General features: G+C 37.9%; 6 protein-coding genes across 6 annotated transcripts; 2 read left to right on the top strand and 4 right to left on the bottom strand.

Moving 5' to 3' along the window:
* Positions 1 to 15: 15 nt before the first annotated feature.
* Positions 16 to 1,008, top strand: B0P05DRAFT_470491 (thioredoxin-like protein; the record flags this gene model as incomplete). The annotated part of the gene is made up of 6 exons (XM_051574558.1): positions 16 to 175; positions 237 to 438; positions 488 to 507; positions 564 to 620; positions 669 to 707; positions 761 to 1,008. The coding sequence occupies 6 exons, from the start codon at positions 16 to 18 to the stop codon at positions 1,006 to 1,008; spliced, it is 726 nt and encodes a 241-aa protein (XP_051434885.1).
* Positions 1,009 to 1,023: 15 nt separating this feature from the next.
* On the bottom strand, positions 1,024 to 2,476 carry B0P05DRAFT_542286 (uncharacterized protein; the record flags this gene model as incomplete). The annotated part of the gene is made up of 7 exons (XM_051578306.1): positions 1,024 to 1,102; positions 1,152 to 1,419; positions 1,477 to 1,601; positions 1,647 to 1,751; positions 1,796 to 2,171; positions 2,215 to 2,360; positions 2,412 to 2,476. 7 exons carry the CDS (start codon positions 2,471 to 2,473, stop codon positions 1,030 to 1,032), a joined length of 1,155 nt encoding a protein of 384 aa, XP_051434886.1. The 3' UTR covers positions 1,024 to 1,029.
* Positions 2,477 to 2,524: 48 nt separating this feature from the next.
* Positions 2,525 to 4,266, bottom strand: B0P05DRAFT_542291 (WD domain-containing protein). Its single transcript, XM_051578307.1, has 8 exons — positions 4,221 to 4,266; positions 3,975 to 4,170; positions 3,770 to 3,910; positions 3,611 to 3,727; positions 3,461 to 3,563; positions 3,353 to 3,417; positions 3,049 to 3,310; positions 2,525 to 3,006 (listed from the first exon to the last, which is right to left on the bottom strand). Exons 1-8 carry the CDS (start codon positions 4,237 to 4,239, stop codon positions 2,554 to 2,556), a joined length of 1,356 nt encoding a protein of 451 aa, XP_051434887.1. The 5' UTR covers positions 4,240 to 4,266; the 3' UTR covers positions 2,525 to 2,553.
* A 138-nt stretch (positions 4,267 to 4,404) lies between these two features.
* Positions 4,405 to 9,557, bottom strand: B0P05DRAFT_571752 (uncharacterized protein; the record flags this gene model as incomplete). Its single annotated transcript, XM_051581398.1, has 5 exons — positions 4,405 to 4,869; positions 4,915 to 7,852; positions 7,901 to 9,109; positions 9,168 to 9,249; positions 9,305 to 9,557. 5 exons carry the CDS (start codon positions 9,555 to 9,557, stop codon positions 4,405 to 4,407), a joined length of 4,947 nt encoding a protein of 1,648 aa, XP_051434888.1.
* Positions 9,558 to 16,317: 6,760 nt separating this feature from the next.
* On the top strand, positions 16,318 to 17,771 carry B0P05DRAFT_108832 (WD40-repeat-containing domain protein). Its single transcript, XM_051572957.1, has 5 exons — positions 16,318 to 16,674; positions 16,725 to 16,816; positions 16,865 to 16,986; positions 17,030 to 17,334; positions 17,384 to 17,771. The coding sequence occupies exons 1-5, from the start codon at positions 16,504 to 16,506 to the stop codon at positions 17,633 to 17,635; spliced, it is 942 nt and encodes a 313-aa protein (XP_051434889.1). The 5' UTR covers positions 16,318 to 16,503; the 3' UTR covers positions 17,636 to 17,771.
* Positions 17,636 to 18,477, bottom strand: B0P05DRAFT_579410 (small-subunit processome; the record flags this gene model as incomplete). Its single annotated transcript, XM_051581923.1, has 2 exons — positions 17,636 to 18,100; positions 18,148 to 18,477. 2 exons carry the CDS (start codon positions 18,475 to 18,477, stop codon positions 17,636 to 17,638), a joined length of 795 nt encoding a protein of 264 aa, XP_051434890.1.
* Positions 18,478 to 18,502: the final 25 nt, after the last annotated feature.

Here is an 18,502-nt window from a genome sequence, read left to right on the forward strand (position 1 = left end):
TTTTTCTTATCTATCATGTTTACTGCTCGTCGTATTACTGCTTCTCTTGCACCCCGTGTTGCTTTCAGAGCTTCTGTTCGTCCTACTGTTCCTGTAGCTCGCAAAGCTCTTGTCAGCACTACTGCTACTCGTTTCTTAAACACTACTATCGAACAAAAGCGCGCTACTGTTCAACGTAATTAGAAAGAATTTTCTTTTATTAAAAGCAGTACTCATATCTTCCCTTTTTCTTCCAGACCCTGCTCCTGAATGGTCTGCTACTGCCCTTGTTGATGGTGAATTCAAGCAAGTATCCTTGTCTGACTTTAAGGGCTTCAAGGTCTTGGTCTTCTATCCTGCTGATTTTACTTTTGTTTGTCCTACTGAATTGCTTGCCTTCAGTGACAGAATTGATGAATTCAAGAAGTTGGGTGCTGATGTCATTGGTATTAGTGTAGAGTAAGTCTATATACATGTATCTTATTGATGTATTTAACACTCTTGTCAGCAATGTTCATTCTCATTTAGGTAAGCCTTATTCTCATGCCTAGGCGTTTATATCAATGTCTAATTTTTTTTGATAGCTTGGACCAATGTTCCTAGAAAGCAAGGTGGTCTTGGCAACATCAAGATTCCTCTTGGTAAGCATAGAATAATACCATAAGACAAAATGCATTGACAGATCATAGTTTCTGATATCAAGAAGGAAATTGCTACTAGCTACAATGGTTTGTAGTTCGCATGATGAAAAACAAACAAGCTCATTTTTTTTTCTTATTAGTCTTGATCCCTGAAGAAGGTTTAGCTCTTCGTGGTTTGTTTGTCATTGATCCTAAGGGCATTCTTCGTACTGCTACTATTCACGATTTGCCCATTGGTCGTTCTGTTGACGAAACTTTGAGAGTTATTGAAGCTATCAAGTTTACTGATGAACATGGAGAAGTCTGCCCTGCTAACTGGAACAAGGGCGAAAAGACAATCAAGCCTGATCCCAAGGGTTCTCAAGAATACTTTAGTTCTGCCAACTAAGATACAAAATAAACACTGTATTTAAAGAGTAGTATCTTCTCCATCATAATTATCGTTGATCAATCGATAGATATAAGTAGGTGGTGCTGATCCACTATTGACATTTTTTGTTAATATTTGAGATACAATGAGCCATTACTTACAGATTATGAATGAACAAGCTGACATAGTCTGGTCCAACGTAATCGTAATATGGGTTTGTGATGGTGACATTGTTAATAATATCACCTTCCTGAAAACTCATAACATTCTGTGGCGAAACAGTGATATTGAATGCAGCTGCGTCATAAGCAAATAGAGGAGATAACTTGTACAAGGCTGTACAGACCAAGACAGGTGTAGAATGGTGTTTAGCAGCTGATGCTAATAAATGAGAGCCCGAAACAGAGACAAGTGCACCGTTGGCAAGGACTTCAAAAAAAAAAAGCGTATAAGTACATTATGCATCAATCGAAAATAAAATTTTACCGGCATGAGCACCCAAAACAACCTTGTTTACTCGGGGCATGGCAGCAAAAATAGCAGAATCAGCAATGACAGTTGTATCGATTCCTGCTTGAGATAACAACAAAGCCATCTTGTGTCCTTGATATCTATGGTAAAATATAAGAAAAACAAATGACAATCTAATTCCTTACGTCGGTGCAGTCTCTGCTACAAGCACTTGAACTTTACGTTTTTGTGCTGCTTTCATCAAGAACTCCTGTACTGTTCTAGAAATACCAATTGTCATAATAACTTCACTAATAAAATGTTATATTTGGACACGCATGATGATGGCGCTTACTTTGCATGAATAAAATCCAACGCTTGATCTGCAATTCCCTTGTAAATAGAAGCAGTGTCTTTTGTGTCTAGATCAGCAATAATTTCCTCTGTGATTTCTTGGATAACCAAAGGCTTTAAATGATAAGCGTCCTGAATTTTCTTTTCTGTCTTATTTTGATGGGTATCTGATAATAACCGAAACATGGATTGTTGAGTGGATAATCCAGGCCTTGCTTCGCTTATATTATGAACTGATTGATAGTGTCCTTCATCCTCACTGAAACTAGAATCATCAGGTGTAGCTATCTCTGTCGAATTGTCTATATTGATTTCGACTCGAGATACTTCTCGAATCACTTTCAAAACGCGCTTTACAATGTTGCCAATAGCGAATTCTACACATTTATTGGTAACTATAGATTCATAAGATATTCTTACCATTGGGTTGAGCAGAAGCCAAATTCGAGCCAATTCGAGTGATAACATCAATCAATTCGTTAGCATCACGCCAGCGAGTCGTTGAGACAACTTGACGAAGGATAATAGCAGTTTCTCTTGCAACAAAGAAAGAGCCAACAACTTGACTATAAACTATTTAGCTTTTCTTCTCTCGCTCTCAGTATAGAAATAGTTACCGTCTCTTTAGCTTTTGAATAAACTCGTTTATTTGCGTCTCAAGAGCTGTAGAAAGTGTCATAAAAGCGAAGAAAAAGAGAACAAAAAGGAGAAAAATAACAAATGCAGCCAATTTAAAGCCAGTATGTAACACACATATGTTTATTTCTTGAGTAGTTTTCTAGGTCTATCGTCCATTGCTTCAAGCGAACCCTTCTTTTTCTTTTTAAGAAACTTCTTTTTGAGTGATTTTTTGGCAAACTCTTCATCACTACTAAGATTTGCAGCCTTATGGCCATCTTCGTCTTCATCTTCAAAGGGTAAAGGAGACAAATAGAATACTTCGTCTTCATCTTGATCTGAATCAATAAATGCTTGTATTGTTTCGCATGTAGTCACATCTACTGCAATGTCTTCATCTACTTGCTTTTGCATGGATTTCTCATCTTCTGGGACTACATCAAACTCGTCTTCTTTCTCTTCATACTCTAGATTCTCCTCTAACTCAATAAAATCAGGTGCAAATGCACTCCAATTTTCTTCATGCTTGGATGTCCAGATATAAATGTTACCAAAACTACTAACAGAGCCAATGATAGGTCTAACAGGGTGCCACTTGGTTTCATTGAGTATGATGACTATCTATATTTTACTTACAGCAATATCGTCTAATGGCTCTTTAGGTCCTTCTAATATCTTGACTAAATTGCCCATATTCTTATCCCAAATGTATATATTGTGTTCTGCTCTATGCCCTGAACCACCAATCACAAATTCGCCATCAGCACTAAAGCAGCTCTGACTCCATTGAATGCGATTGACCAAGTCTTGAAACTTGTTACATAACTCAGGAATACCTTCTTTTTCATCTATTCGATAATACCGTATAACGCGATCATTGGCATTAATCAGCATATCACTACCGTACATTAGTAAGCAGCAGTTGCAATCATATACTCACCGTCCATTTCTGCTTAGTTGAATATTCTTTATTGTTGTATTGGCAATGCGTGTACTATAGACAATCTAAACATGAATTAGGGATGTCCTACTTTTTCTTCAAACTTGCCTTGTTAGATTCTACGTCAATGATATTCAAATGACCCTTTGATGTTCCTGTATATATTCGGTTGCCTGTTTTATTCCATATGACTGCTGTCACATAAAATGATCTAAGAGTCTATAAGCATACTCATCGAACAGACACTTTTGTGCTTACATTTTTGTATTAGGGTCATCTTCTACTTCTGTTGGTAAATCTATCTTGGTAAATGTATCATTTTCAATGTCTACTATCACTGGATTTTCTTGAAACAAGGCTGCTACAAAACGCTTACTATAAAACACTTAATCCATGTCTGTCCAATTGCTTCCTTACTTGTTCTTTGGATGCATATGGGCCATCATAAGTGGTGTGTCAAATCGAATCTTTGTCTTTTTCGTGCCATGGACGAGATCCCAATAGATACAAGTCCAATCTTTTGATGCAGATAAGAGAAAACGTCCATTGTGAGACCAACTATGCAAAAAGAAAAGAAAAGAAACAAACGTTATTGAATGAAAGGATGCCTTTTGTCTGCTACCTTATATTTGCTACTGGCTTAACATGTCCGATCAAATTACGCGAAACACCTTTTGTATCAAAATCCCAAACAACACAGCGCCCATCTAAACAGCCAGCTGCTAATAGAGTACCACGTCGATTGAATTTACAGTTGAGGACATAGCCGTCTTCAAGTGTTTCTTCAATAATCTGAGGATATTCCTGCTCCCAAGGATCTAATCAAATAATGAGTGATCATGATTCATAGATCACATCGTCTAGTTACCTAATAATTCAAGATTCATATTTTAGAAAGAAAACGATCTTTGTAAAAAAAAAGAAAAGAAAAAGAAAACGGAGTTTGTAGACATTCAGCCGATCCTGTTACAGTTACTAAATCTTCAAGCTGTAATGCTTTCATTTAAGGCTATTGATTCTTCCTACTTCAAAACATTTATTATCAGTCATTATTAATAATTTTGTCTTTGAACAGCAATCAGTTGAATATCCCAGCCTCCGAACCAAGGTATTTGTAACAATCGACGAACAATGCCTTGTTCAATTGAATGATCCAATGAAGCAATGGTAGAAGAAACACCAAAAGAAGCATAGTATCTTTCTAGCATTGGCTGTAGTAAAAGCAATGCAAACACAATGGCAAGTCCTAAACAAATCGAGAGCAAGAGCATGCCCTTTCGCATGGTATCTGAAGATTTTCGTAATAAACGAACTTCATGCAATGTAGTGACAGACCTAATCTTGTGTCTTTCTTCTCGCGTAAAACTTTGGATCCGAATGCCTGCCTCTTCTTTTTGTTCTTCTTCTTCTTCAGAAGATGTTTGTTGATCTTCTAATGAGATTTGTTCATTCATGTTAGATGAAAGAAATGAATTGGATGCTGCTCTAAAAGGAATCATCATACGAGCGCCAATTGTCTATAGATAAGTTAGAGTTTGATAAGGATAAATATACCAACTTACATTGACACCTGCAGATACGTTTTCAAGTGCAGTGGCAACAACACTTCCTCCAATGTACTGAGATGAATTTTCACTTTCAATTTGTGTCTTGCTTGCATTGTCGTCTAAACTCAAGGTTGCTTCGTTGTCTATCTGACTATTTGGCTCTGAATTAGCAATGTCACCTCGATTATCCTGTGGTATCGTTTCATCGTTTGTGTTACTATTTATTGCCTTCTCTTCATTAGCCAGTAATGACTTCAATGGAACCTCTGTGTTTAATTGTGCTTCTATGCCATTCACCATAATCGTACCACGCCATTTTTCTTTTCCATCATCTTCATCTTCACCCAAAACATGAGATACAGTCAGTTTGGTTGTGCTTGTTGCTGCTTCTTGACGTATAGGTATCAACTTGAACTCAAATTCAAACAAGGCTGGTATAGATTTAAATAAGGATACGCCTTGTTGTGTCTTGACAGTAATGGTATGTTTGGTAGATTTCTTTTTACCGTCCATTAACTGAGACAGAGAAGGTTCCGAAATAGACAGAACGAGCTTGTTGGATATGTTCTTTACGTGATTTGAGTCTGATACATCGTACAGTTGAGCTTCAATTTCATATCCTTTTGTATAGGCTCGAAGATCAAATGTAGTATGTAAAAGTGTATAAGACTTTGTTGTTGAAGGAGATTTTTCTGTCAAAGGTGTTGTTGTATTGGTGGTTGCACTTGAGGAAGGTGTCATGACAACACGCTTTTTGGCTAATATCGTAGTTGGTAAAGAGCCACGACGGCCTTGTGTATCAGTAGACGCTGAAATGGTATGATGACTGGGTCTGCGATAAGGCGAAGCTGTACCTTCTTCAGTCTTTTGCTGCTGTGTCTTTTTGTTACTGGTATTTTCATTAACTTCTAATCGTGTCTTGATTTCAAATTGGTGCTTTTTATCAAAGTTAGAATAAATGGTTTTCCACTTTACATCTTCTTTGTCTTTATCCAATGTGTTTCCAGAGAGCACAAATGCAGGATCAGGTTGAGTAATAAAAGGAGGTGGTCCCTTTGATTTCAAATACGACTCAACTGCTTGTATCTTTTTAGGAAACCAATTGTTGGCTACTAAATTACTGATATAAGAAGGCACTGAGTTCCCTAAATCCAATGCTGCCACATAAGTAATCCGTGTAGAAGGAATAGGATGGTTAGCTGTCGTTGTATTGTAAGGATCAATTTCTTCTAAAATCCAGCCAGACATAAACAAATGGCCTCTTGTCTTTTTGGGATTGATGAGAGGAAAATCCGGTAATGAGCTTTCAATGTAAAATGTACGTTTGGAAGATAATGTTTCGTGTGCTAAACAAGAGACAGCATACACTTCCCGATTTTTGAATGGAAACATGGCCTTGACAGCATAGCGAATGACTTTACATGCAGGATAATTGGTTTGTCGTACAAGCTCAATAGGCGATTCAATGGTATCGTCATACTGTATTCGAACATAGTCTGTATCTTTAACAACAGCTAGTACTTCATCAGCAGAAAAGTTTTCAATTACTTTGGTGCCCTTGTAGACCATATAAGGATCAAACACTTGTAATTTAGAGGGCATTTCATGGTTGTCTTTCAATGGCAACTGGCTGTTTTTAATGCCAGGTTTTTTGCTGATACGCATACCCGATTTGTGATTATCAGAAAGGACTGTCCATCCGAACTGTTCATCTGTTTGTTTTAAAAACAATAATGCAGCTTGTGCATGATCTTTGGGTGATACTTTATCGAGCGCTGCACTGGCTTGTTCTTCCTCTGTCAATTCGGGTTCTACAGCCGTCTTTTCTTCTTTAGGTTTTGGTGTCGGAATGAGTTTGGTTTCTTCTCTTTGAATAGGAGTAGCAATCCCATTGACGTTTAACAAGCAACCTTCATTATGGTTTGAGGGTGATTCTTCAGGCTTAATAAGCACTAGAATCTTGCCTCGTAAAGGAATGATAAATGCCTCATCATGTTCTACTGTAAGCCATACGCCATAAGGATCACAACTCTTTTCTGTAGCCGAGACACGCGATGGTGGAGGATCAATGACCACAGCATAAGCATTGCGAGTAGCCCATCTTCTCTTATCTAACCGAATCACAGATACGGTGCTTGGTGTGTTCAATGGGCCTACATCTGATTCATTCTTATCGGTACGACGTGTGTATTCACAACGCCAGCTTTTACGTTCATGGTCATGCTTGACATCCACAAGCAAAGCACAACTTAGGCTTTCAAGGCTCGGAGGAGCACCATGTTTCTCAAGATAGTCTTGTGCAAACTGAACAGCAGAACATGTCTGTACCGAAAACCGACTTGTAATGTACTGAATGACCCAAGAAGGAAACTGAGTCACAAGCACTTGGCGAACAAGAGCCTTTGTTTCGTCCACACGTTCCAATCGCCAGCCCATGATGTCCATGATGGCACGGGTGTAACCAGGTATTTGTTTAGGTGGTAGCGGTTTGTATTGAAATGAATCACCGAGACAAGACGTCGACAGCAGATCAATTCGGGGTACACCTGATGATGTGTACTGACCATGAAAACAAACGTAGTCGCGTGGCTGAATAGGCCAGGCACCTTTGACTTTTGTGTGCCATAATGAACTGGTGGGTGTGAGAGCATGTAAAAGTGTAGTGCTTTCAAACGTATTGTCCCAGATCCGACGAGCACCTGTGCTTTCAATGACTGCCTTAATATCCCAAATACTACAATCTTTCCAAATAGATTCACTCAAGAAGCCTCCCATAGGATGATGAGCAATGTCAAATCGTCGTACTGTCACATAACCGTTTTCTCGGGTGGGTGCTTGAACGATAGGTGAAGAAGATAGTTGAAGATATTCAATAAATTGTGGATATACCTTCAAAAGTGCTGCTGGATCTGTTTCAGGCAATTGATCCGCTTCTTGAGATAAAGAGGGTATACTAGATGAATGTTAGTTGAAGCAGACAGAGGTTCAGTCTATGATTTACTTGGGTTCCTTTGTTTTTTCTATGGGAATAGTATCTACAAAAGATGTTGTATCTACAGGTTCTTGAATCGAAGCAGCCTTTTTCTCTTCGAATTCAGCGAATGGTACATCATGCTGAGGCAATGTTTGTAGTGTAGGAACAGGTGCAGAAGAAGATGGCTTCATAAGCGGAATATTTATTTTAGGCATTTCGGTCTGTTTGGGCGAATTGATTTCTTCCATACCATCTACAAAGATATCTTCATCCTCATCTGTATGGCAACTATCGTTTTCTTCTTCATCACTGCTGGACAAACGCCATGATCTGATTGGCCACTCATTATTATTGACTGTACATCGGCTATCTTTTGATTTTCGCAAGACGAGTTTCACATGAATAGGTGTCATTTCATCTTCATCATCTAACCGCATTGTTTCTTCTTCGTGTTCTTTAAAGTATTGCATCCATTTATGAGGATGAAGTATCTGAATCACATAATTTGCTTTATTGCTCAGTGGTTGGCGATAAAAGCAGCGAACATAAAGTTGAGCAAACTTATCAGACCATTCTTGCTTATCAACAAGTGAAATAGACAGTTGAGGCATATCGGTTGCTTGAATCCGTAATTCGTCTGAATCAAGTTGCTTATAAAGCAAGTCTCGTTCTTCTCTTTCATCCTCTATAAGCCAGGGAAACATATGTTGATTTTCGGGATAAGAGGATCGAGTGATTGGATGAAGTTGAGGTGAAGAAGATGCTGAATTGAACACAAGAGAGGAAGAAGATAGAAATTTGTTTTTCCGTAGTGTTTGACTGAGAGAAGACTGTTGATCCCATGATCCACTATGCCATCTGTGTTGTTGGTTTATTTTATGAATATCTACAGCTGGAGCAGGCAATTTTGTTTCTTTCTGTTGACAAGTATAGTCAATTTCGCATGTATCTTGTGTGTATGAAATACGTTTGATATCAATTGCTTTATCAGATTGACTGATCCATGAAAATATGCATAGATTACATAGGTTGTCCAGGACTGAGGAAAGTATGTCACTGGTATGTGTAGCAGTCGATGGATCCCATTGGTAGTAAACAACCGCACGTGTGCTACCACCATTGCTTGTCTCAACATGTATTGCTAAATAGTAGTTGATAGCAGAATGCATTGAACAAGCAACATATCTAACCTGACGTTTTCTCTCCATCACTTTCTCTACCCAATCTATACTATGGCTGTATTTTTTTTTTTTTTGTTTAAAAAATATAATAGTAAAAAAAAAGCATGACTTACTCGTCTGTTGTTTTTGCTTGAATGATATGAACATGAGAACTCGGTTTATCCAATACTTTATATTCAGTGAACCAAGGATACCCTAAGTCAATATTATGCAATAGTTAAAAACCGGGAAAATATATGTTGTGTCCTACATTGCGGCCGCAAATCAATGGTTAATAAACATGTCTTTATATAGTCGAGGTTAGTTTGGTTGGCATGGAGTTGTTTTTCGACTTTCCAAGTTGGGTGATCGTCACTGGTGGTATATGTACGATAGATCTTGTCTTTTGAAGTAGTGTTATTTACAAGAGTCCACTGCTGGTTGGGTAACTTTTCAAGCATGTCCAGTCTTTTTTCGGCTTTATCAAGCACAGCCCGGGATTGATTGTCTGTATAATGGCTCATATTCCCTGTGGAAAAAATAAAAATGAGAAAAAAAGTGCAACAGAAAAACTCCCTTTTCTTTTGTTCGTGTTTGAAGCGCCGCCTTTTCTCTTAAAAACGTCTTACTCTTTAGATTTCACCAACCAATCCCTTGTTTGTTCTATTTTGATGTATATATTATTTCAGGAAAAAGATTTGTACAAATATGAAAGTTTGCATAAATCGAAGTTTTAGACTGAACTCATTTTTCACACTTTAAAGACTGCATAACTTCTAAGTTTTTTTTTTTTTTTTTTTTTTTTTTTTTTTTTTTTTTGTATGTTTTTAGTTACACATCACAGAGGGGTGTAACGTGGATAAGCTGAAAAAAAAAGAGTGCACAAAATTAGTCATTGAGAGACTCAAAAAACGTTTACGAGCAAATAATGTTGGTGTAGTGAGATCAAAGTCTGACTAATAATGTCGGGACTGATCCACTCAGGGTTGAAGGATTGATTGTCTAAGGCGAAATGCCAGTAAGCGGACCATATTCTCCATTGGCAGACAGATAGAACCGTACAGAGACGACTGTCAGGCAGTAGAAAAGGAGGACAGGATTCGAGACAGAGTAGGCGATAAACCGTATCAGCTGAAAAATACATCTGTGGATAGAAATAAGTGAGGGCTTTAATCCAAATGGTCCATTTCCAAGGACAATAAAGAATGAAATGTTCAAACGAGTCAATACTCGAAGAACACAGGCGACAATTACTGTCAGGAACGCGATTGATTTTATACAGTTGCGCTTCTGTAGGCAGTTTCTTATTGATAACTCTGAATCACAAAGTTCTGGAAGGTAAGGACATTGAGGAAGACCAGAATAGACGCAGCAATTTAGATGGCAAATTCAATTGAGTATTTGAAGCACTGGAATAGTTATGCATCCTGTAAGCCTTGGACGTGTATTGGCTCCAAAGAGGAGAGTCATGCAATTGGCTCACTGATGTTTGATCGTTTTCTTCAACATTTACTTGCTCCATTTCATTATAGATATAAGGAATCAAAAAGGTTTGTAGCTGTACGCAATGTCGAATTAGTACATAGTTGTATAGCGAACGGAATAAGAGGGGAAACTTGGAATACTCTGTGCGTACTTGTAAACGTAGCCGGTGTGTGTTTTCATCAAACTTGAAGAGGATCATTGCAGGCAATTCTGTGTGTCGATAGAGCCAATGGCCAAAAGGCAGGTCAGAGAATATCCTAATTAAAGGAAAATGCAACAATGTTTGGATAGGCACTCGCTGTAGGTTAAAGTCAATTCCAAAATGGTCAAATGCTTGAAACATAACAGGAATGATAGAGAACTGATGGCAGAGATCATGTTTTCGCAAGACCGGGGAAAAAAAAGGCAGAGTAGGAAAGGAGGAGCTGGTAGACATAAGTAGTATATGATGGCTCAAAGCACTCTTCAGCAGCGTGTTACCTTGGTTTCGATCAAAAAGAGCAAGAAGCCATTTCATCTGGAGTACCAAATGTTGGCGCGCAGGATTTAGAAGACAAGCGCTACTCTGTAGGCGGGGAAGACATAGTTGATCGAAAGATACCTTGGGATATTTTCCTTACCAGACAAACTTGTATATCAACCGTCGTATTTGGTCTAAAAATGCTTGTGTCGAGTGGAAAAGCCGCAGACAGAACTATAGTTGGGACAGGATGAGAGTGTTTGCAATCACTGCACCTCTTCGAAGAGACAAGCGTCGTTGTGAGAAAACGCAAATCAGTGTCTGTACCTTGTCAAGTAGCATATCCTGAACAAAATTTCTTTGCGTACTAGTATAAGGCATGTAGAAACCTAAATACCTTAGGGTAGTTAATGAAGATTTGGAATAATAGGTGTCAGTTCGGTGTTGCCTTAACAGTGTTGACCAGGAAGATACAGTATCACCACTCAATGAAAATGCTTCGGCCTTGTGCTGATTGAAGATTGCATTAGAGACCTTAGCGTAATTGTTCAAGTGAGCCTGAAGGCGTACAAAGTCATTTTGGTCGTGAACAAAGACACAGATGTCGTCTGCATATGCTAGACATTTGATCTGTTGGTTGCTTGAGGAGTTCGAAGAAAAATAATCTTGGTACAATGGATCCTGAAGAATAGACAATAATAGTGGCTCCAAGCAAGTTTGAACAGTATTGATGAAAGAGGGTCATTCTGACGTAGACCTCGCTTCTGATTGACTGGTTCCGTGAAGAATCCATTAACATTAGTATACACTGAGTTATCAAAAAACAGATTGCTAATGCTATCAATCAGTGAAAGGGGAAAGCCAAAAGCACGTAGCTTTGTGCGTAGTAAACGATTGCGTTTCTTTTCTAAAATACGAATTCTCTTAGTACGCCAATCAACGTAATCCACTGAATATCCTCTAATGATTGACTTGGCTTTGTGTTTTACTTCAACTCATTGTTCTTGGGGCGATATATTCTCATCAAATCCTTGAACCAAATGTTGTATAGTCCTCTCTAATGTATTTTGTAGCTTAGGGTGGGAAGCATACACTGGGTTGGCGCACCATAGTCCATGTCCAAACTGGGATTGGCCCAAGAGTAAGGACGTATGTAATATGGAGTGTTCTGACCATTTCGCTTCTAATCTGGTAATAGATGATTCTGATGCGCATTGGTACAAAATTTTACCCAAGTATATATAGTCTATGACAGTCATCACTAATTCACTTGAGACGGTGCGTTGAAAAGTGGGAACTTCGTGAAGGCCATTGATGGCCAAAGCATTTTGAAAATTTGCTTGCAAGAGGGCTAACTGTTGTATACACAGCATTATTCATCCCTTCTTACACTAGTTATGTCCTAAAAAGACCAAGCATTAATGTCATGTATAAATATATCTTTCAATCACAGTTTTATCCGCAGCTTCTGTTGTGAACATATAGAATCTATATGCATATGATGATCTGACATTAAATAAGTCTTCATTTACATACTAAAATATATCATAATCAATTTACATCAGAAATAGACATAAAAGAACCTCTTGTACTGAATAAGACAATGTATCTTTTAATAGATCAAGACTTATAACCGAAATCCATAATTTACATTATTTAATTAACTTAAAGTAGTCTATGATAATAGAGACTCAGTCATTTGCATGAACTCTACTACTAATTACTCCAACATCTCTTCATATATAAATACCTAGAGAATGAAGAGCTAGAAAACGAGATAGGTATATTTTTTGAGATAATAAACCTATACAAGTTCTAATCGACTTCTTTGTCTTTATCTTCTCTCTTACATCACAACAGCTTCGATGGATGTCTTCTATCTTAGTTTAATTGTCTTGTCGTTTTAGTAGTGATCTCAATGTGCCCATCATTGTTAGCCATGAAGATTCCTAACTTAATCATTTACACTTTTGTTTAATATACATCAAACTAGCTATACTCATCTGGAACAGGTAGTGTCAGTTGATTACAGTTATACGAGAAATATCTTCAGATCTTGCTTGTCAGAAAGATCTTAAATGGCTTTTTTATTCAATGTTGAGCAGCACAACAGATGGCTATGAGCGGAGATTGAGCTTAAAAGATAGCTCTAATTCTTCGTCCAGCCACGTCCAAAAATCATCCAAGTTTTCATTCATTGATTACGGATGTGTATAATGATAGTTTAGCTGGTACTATTCCTATGTCATGAAAAAAATAATTGATGGTGTTACTACCTAAGAAAGGCAATATATTCGATATGAAGAATTACAGACCGATTACACTGGCTAGCACGGACTATAAGATCATTACAAGGATACTAAACCGTCGCATAATGATAATTGCTCCACAGTTGATTACCCAATTTCAATTTGGTTTTATACTAGGACGGTCTAACGCAGAAAATGGATTAATAGTCCAGACTATTATGGAAGATGCACAAGCTAGAGTACAGCAAGATACGGCACAGGACAGAAGTAGTGACCATGATTTAGCGCTTCTACTTGACCAAGAGAAGGCATACGATCGGGTGCACCTTACATACCTTAAAAGAGTGCTGATAGGCTATGGTTTCCCGGAAGTGATTGCTGATACAATATACAAATTGCTCTCAGAAAACAAGATTAAAATTAACCCTAATGGGGCTTTCACAAAAGAAATCAAGAAACGAAGAGGATTAAAGCAAAGTGACCCACTGTCTCCAGTTTTGTATAACTTGGTATTTGACCTGTTTCTACGCTCGATTATACAAGATGATGAGTTCGAAGGATATCAGTTTCGTTTGAAAACACCAAGACCTGACTCTTCTTCCCCCCCCCAACGATCTATTAATGCTACAACGACATATCTCAACGTATTGTAGCGCATCAAATGCAAAAATTAACTTTAACAAGATTGGGGCTCTATCTTTATCTGGTATAAACTCCTGGTAGTTTTGGCATAGGTACCTGCTACCACTACAGATACAGCATATTGTTTGTCTGGACTTTTTACTGATCCAATCGGTTGCACAAAGACAAAATTATTTTGAAACCTCCTTGGCAAAGATAATAGCTGCCTGCTTGATACACTCTGCCCGTTTCTTGTCAGTATTAGGCCGTGCCACGATGGTTAACACCTTGGTATTATCCAAATGCTGGTATCTTCTTCGTGTGACGCCGTTCACGAAGACAGAAGTTTCTCGAACCTGGTCTTTAGCACAACAGTTCCTAAACTCCAGGATCTTTCCAAAAATTGCTTGGTCAATTTGGATTCTGCCGAAAGAAGATGGTGGTCTGGGAGTTCTTGATCCGTTATTGCATAGAGATTCGCTTTGTAGTCGTTGGGTCTTCTCTCTGTTGAATCACTCTGCCAATGCACACTGGTATCGTATACTCACAAAATATTTCTGGCTATTATGAGGTTGCTATTCCTTTGCTCTTTCCTTTGGCTAGACAAACTAGAGTCTCTCACTTTGGGTGCGGTAAACGTATTTCAACAATCAATCTATTATATGCCTCAATAGATTGCTTGCCTCGAGATTTTGACCAGATGAACCTATCTCACCAAGCATGTCTTAGGTTACCGATGAAGGTCGTTTTACAATCTTTAAGACCACGACTTCCGTCATTACCTAAGCGAATCCAATTCGTTCTGGTTCAAGCATTCATGTTGCTCAGCCAAGATCTTAAGTTAATCCATTGGAAACATCCGGATCATATTCCACAAGAGCTCAAAAAATTCTACCTTCAGATCATCCGAGGGTTAGAGAGTAACAGGTATCAATTCTTCCCTTTCTTTGTCAAACATTGCCAACCTCCTACTGCAGAGGTGCTGCCTACTTTGCCATCACCTTCATCATTATCGTTTGTTCCATTTGTCAACTCTTTCAAGTTTGCTACTCTGACTGGACCAATCATCAGGGTATCAACAAAGGAGTTTCGGTTAACTTGCCAGTGTGCTACATCTGCCCCAGAGCACTTGCAGGCTATCGCTAGTGCCTTTTGGGTCGATTTTTGGAGCTGGTCTCTGCTGCCAGTTGCTTGTAATATGCTGTACCGATTCCTTGTTTTCAAGCTACCCACAAGACAATTTCTTCACTTTGTAATTCCTGATACGCTCCCCTCGCCTCTTGGTCCAATTTGCACAGATCATCTTGAAAATGAGCAACATTTCCTTTTATGTTGTCCACCAAAGAAGTTTTTCTGGAACAATCTCATTTTCGAATTCCTTTGGCCTACAACCACTGTCGAAGATATGTTATTCAGGCACTTGTTACACTAAACTTCTCCAGAATAGATTATTCACGAAAGAAACACTTGACCGTTGTTGAAATTGCCATTACCGCCCTCCCACAAGTCTGGAAAGCACAATGAAGATTTGTCATTGACAGCGTCTCCTTTGAAGCCTACTCCATCCTATAATAAACACGTACTTCTTTACAGCTGCTTGTAGATGAAAAGCAAGTACACACAAGACTGTGATTCTTCTCTAAATTTTTTTTGCCACTCATAACAGTGGCATACCTTTCATTTTATTCTATTTAATTAATTTATAGCACAATGGCATAATATAATTCCGTATGAATTGTGCTCGCCTCTTGAGTGCCATTTAGGTAACTTTACGCGAAGCAATAATAAACATCTTTAAAAAAATAAGCAAACAAAAATCGAGCGTTTGCTTAGAACTGCTTAAAGACGTAGTTATTCGGCTTTGATACAGTGAAGAGAGTTATAGATCTTTAATTTTTGAATCTATTGATATAAAGAACACAGCAACTCTACTGCTAAAATCTCTAGAAAATACACAAAAATGGTTATGAGGCTTTTCAGCTATATCTTGTCACTTTTTAGTATAAGTAGCATTCAAACACTTTGATCAAAAACTAATGCGTATGACAGTCATTTTAAGTATTTAAACTTGTTGATAGCTCCATTTTTCATTGCGTAGCAGTAAATAGAGACTTAAAGAGTTGTCAAGGTAAATATTTGCACGACTAAATACCCTTTGGATTAGAGGTCATTTTGGCCAAATATCACAAGTCGGTTTTTTTAGTCCAAATCAATATCAAAGATATTATGGATGTTAGTAAACGTTGTTTGATGGTATTTGGGGTGTTTATGCGTGTATAAACAGGCTTTAGGCTACATTTGTGTGGTCATACAATCCTGTGTATTTGCCTGTTATTTTAATAGTTTATTGACCAAGTCAATGGATTAAGAGGATTTACATACCTTCGTGTTAGAGAAGATGCATTCATTTCAAGAGGTACATGACTCAACGATATCTTGTAGTGAAAAATAACTAACTCATCATGGACATATACCCCACAAGAGGTTTCTTTATCTTGATGCTACATGTCTTTTGGACCACCTCATTGGTTTTTACTTCTAGTCTGACTATTGTATCCATTGAAATTTATACATTTTCTTGTATTTTGAAGGAAGCACTCTTAAGAGCATTGAAATTCTGACCTTGAATGACTTCGTTTCTTTTCTTTCTTTAACATGTCAGTTGAAGCGACTTGTTTGATCAGTAAAGAACTTCCATTTACTCCTTATGATATAAAGTGGATTCCTATCTCTTCAAAGCTTTGTGTCGTTGGTGCCACAGGTGAAGGCGCAGGCAAAATATCAGTCTATGGTCTTCATGGCAAACAATTGGAGTTAAAACATGAGGTGAATGAATCACAACATGGACATGTTTCTAACTTGAACTTTCTTATTAGACAGAAACAAGTTCAGCTATACGTTGCGGTACTATCACAGGACAATCGCGCCAACTTGCAACTGGTGATTTTGAAGGACACCTTCAGATCTGGTAATTCAACAGTATACTTGTAATGACAAGTATTCATCAACAGTTTAGGGATATACAGCGTTTTGATATACCACTTGTTTCTTTTAAAGCACATGATAGTATTATCAACGCGATTGATAGTTATAATCAAGCAAAAGAGCCTCAAGAGCTTGTTACTGCAAGTCGTGATGGTAAAATAATAGGACAAACATAAGATACTTATCTTATTATTAGGAACTGTCAAAGTATGGGACGTTCGACAACCTGAAAAGGCTGTGTTGACCATTACATCAAAAGAAACTCAAAAGGACATATGGGCTGTTGCATTTGGACAGTTTAATGGACACAAACTAGTTGCAGTTGGATATGAAGATGGTAATCTCAAGTTATTTGACGTAGATGGATCTCAATATATATGGCAAACAAATGTGAAAGACGGCATATGTTCTATTGATTTCAACCATGAAAAACTGCTAGTAAGCACACTATCTGGTGCCTGCTTAATTGATATTAAAACAGGCAATGCCACAGAAATAATTGTAAGTTAAGCTAGTTTTAGTCATCACTTGTTTACACTAAAATGTATAGAGCACATCTGAACCCGCAAACACTTTATGGTCTATTCGACATATACCACAAGCATCTGAGTATTTTTCAGTCGCAAGTGGTGATGGACAGATATCTATATTCAACCAGTCCTCTCTTACAGAACCTTTGCACTTCCTTCCTTTATCCAAACATCCCATCATTTCTCTAGACTGGCATAAGGACAAAAAAGGTTTATTTGCCTGCAGTTCTTTCGACCAAACCATCAAAGTGGGTCATGCAACAATAAACTGATTATTTCTTACGGTCTGCCTTCCATTTATAGACGGGCAATCCATACTTGTCTTTACCAACTTGCTTTCTTCTGCCTTTTCCACGTAATAATTTTTGAGTTGTGACTTCTTGTTCTGCTCTACCTAGCTCTTCTTCACGCTTCATACGAGATGCCAATTCTTTATACAAACGCTCTCGTTCTTTCTTGATATCTTTAAGTTCTCTACCAGTAACAGGTGCAGCTATAGATGATTCTCGTAGGGTTTTTACTGAAGGTCTATTGAATTTACGATTCACCAATTCAGGTAATGTATCAAGGTGTTTGACAGGGTTAAATGTACGTGCTTCTGTCTCTGAATCGACAAAGACAATGTGATTTGATTTGTTCTTTTTTGCTGGTCGTTCATCTTCTGATTCCTCATCTTCTTCATCTGACATTTTAGCATCATCCACAAAATGAAGTGATGCTTGTAATTTCTCTAATTTCTAGTTTTATATGAGTACAACTTTGTTGATCAATTAAACACACTTACTCTCTTACTCAGATCACGCTGGTATTTAATGTATGCTTTGTCTTGGGTCTTCATCAGTTGTATCATTTCGTCAGGAAGCTCTTCATTTCTCTTTTGAATATGCACACCGCCCTTGGTTTGTGTGTTGATCATCTTGAAGTAGAATTCATCGGGATTTCTAAAGAGAGCCTTCTCTCGCATGGTCTTTAACTTGTTTTGCTTGTCATGAAAGTCTCTAGCACGCAAAAGATAGTCTTTCTTCTTTTCTAAAAGACCATATCTTTCACGGCCTGCTACTTGACCACGTTCTTTATGGTTTCTTCTCTGTACTGCGTTACGTAAAGTGGACATTGGGGGATAATAATATAAAGAAAGA

This window comes from Gilbertella persicaria (genome assembly GCF_025201335.1).
Source record: "Gilbertella persicaria strain CBS 190.32 chromosome Unknown B0P05scaffold_20, whole genome shotgun sequence".
NCBI lineage: Eukaryota > Fungi > Mucoromycota > Mucoromycetes > Mucorales > Choanephoraceae > Gilbertella > Gilbertella persicaria.

Coding starts and splice junctions, on each gene's coding strand:
- B0P05DRAFT_108832 (XM_051572957.1), top strand. CDS start 16,504: ATGTCAGTTGAAGCGACTTGTTTGATCAGTAAAGAACTTCCATTTACT. Junction 16,675..16,724: donor AATTGGAGTTAAAACATGAG/GTGAATGAATCA, acceptor CTTTCTTATTAG/ACAGAAACAAGTTCAGCTAT. Junction 16,817..16,864: donor GAAGGACACCTTCAGATCTG/GTAATTCAACAG, acceptor TCAACAGTTTAG/GGATATACAGCGTTTTGATA.
- B0P05DRAFT_542291 (XM_051578307.1), bottom strand. Junction 3,564..3,610: donor GATGACCCTAATACAAAAAT/GTAAGCACAAAA, acceptor ATAGACTCTTAG/ATCATTTTATGTGACAGCAG. Junction 3,418..3,460: donor TTGACGTAGAATCTAACAAG/GCAAGTTTGAAG, acceptor ATTCATGTTTAG/ATTGTCTATAGTACACGCAT.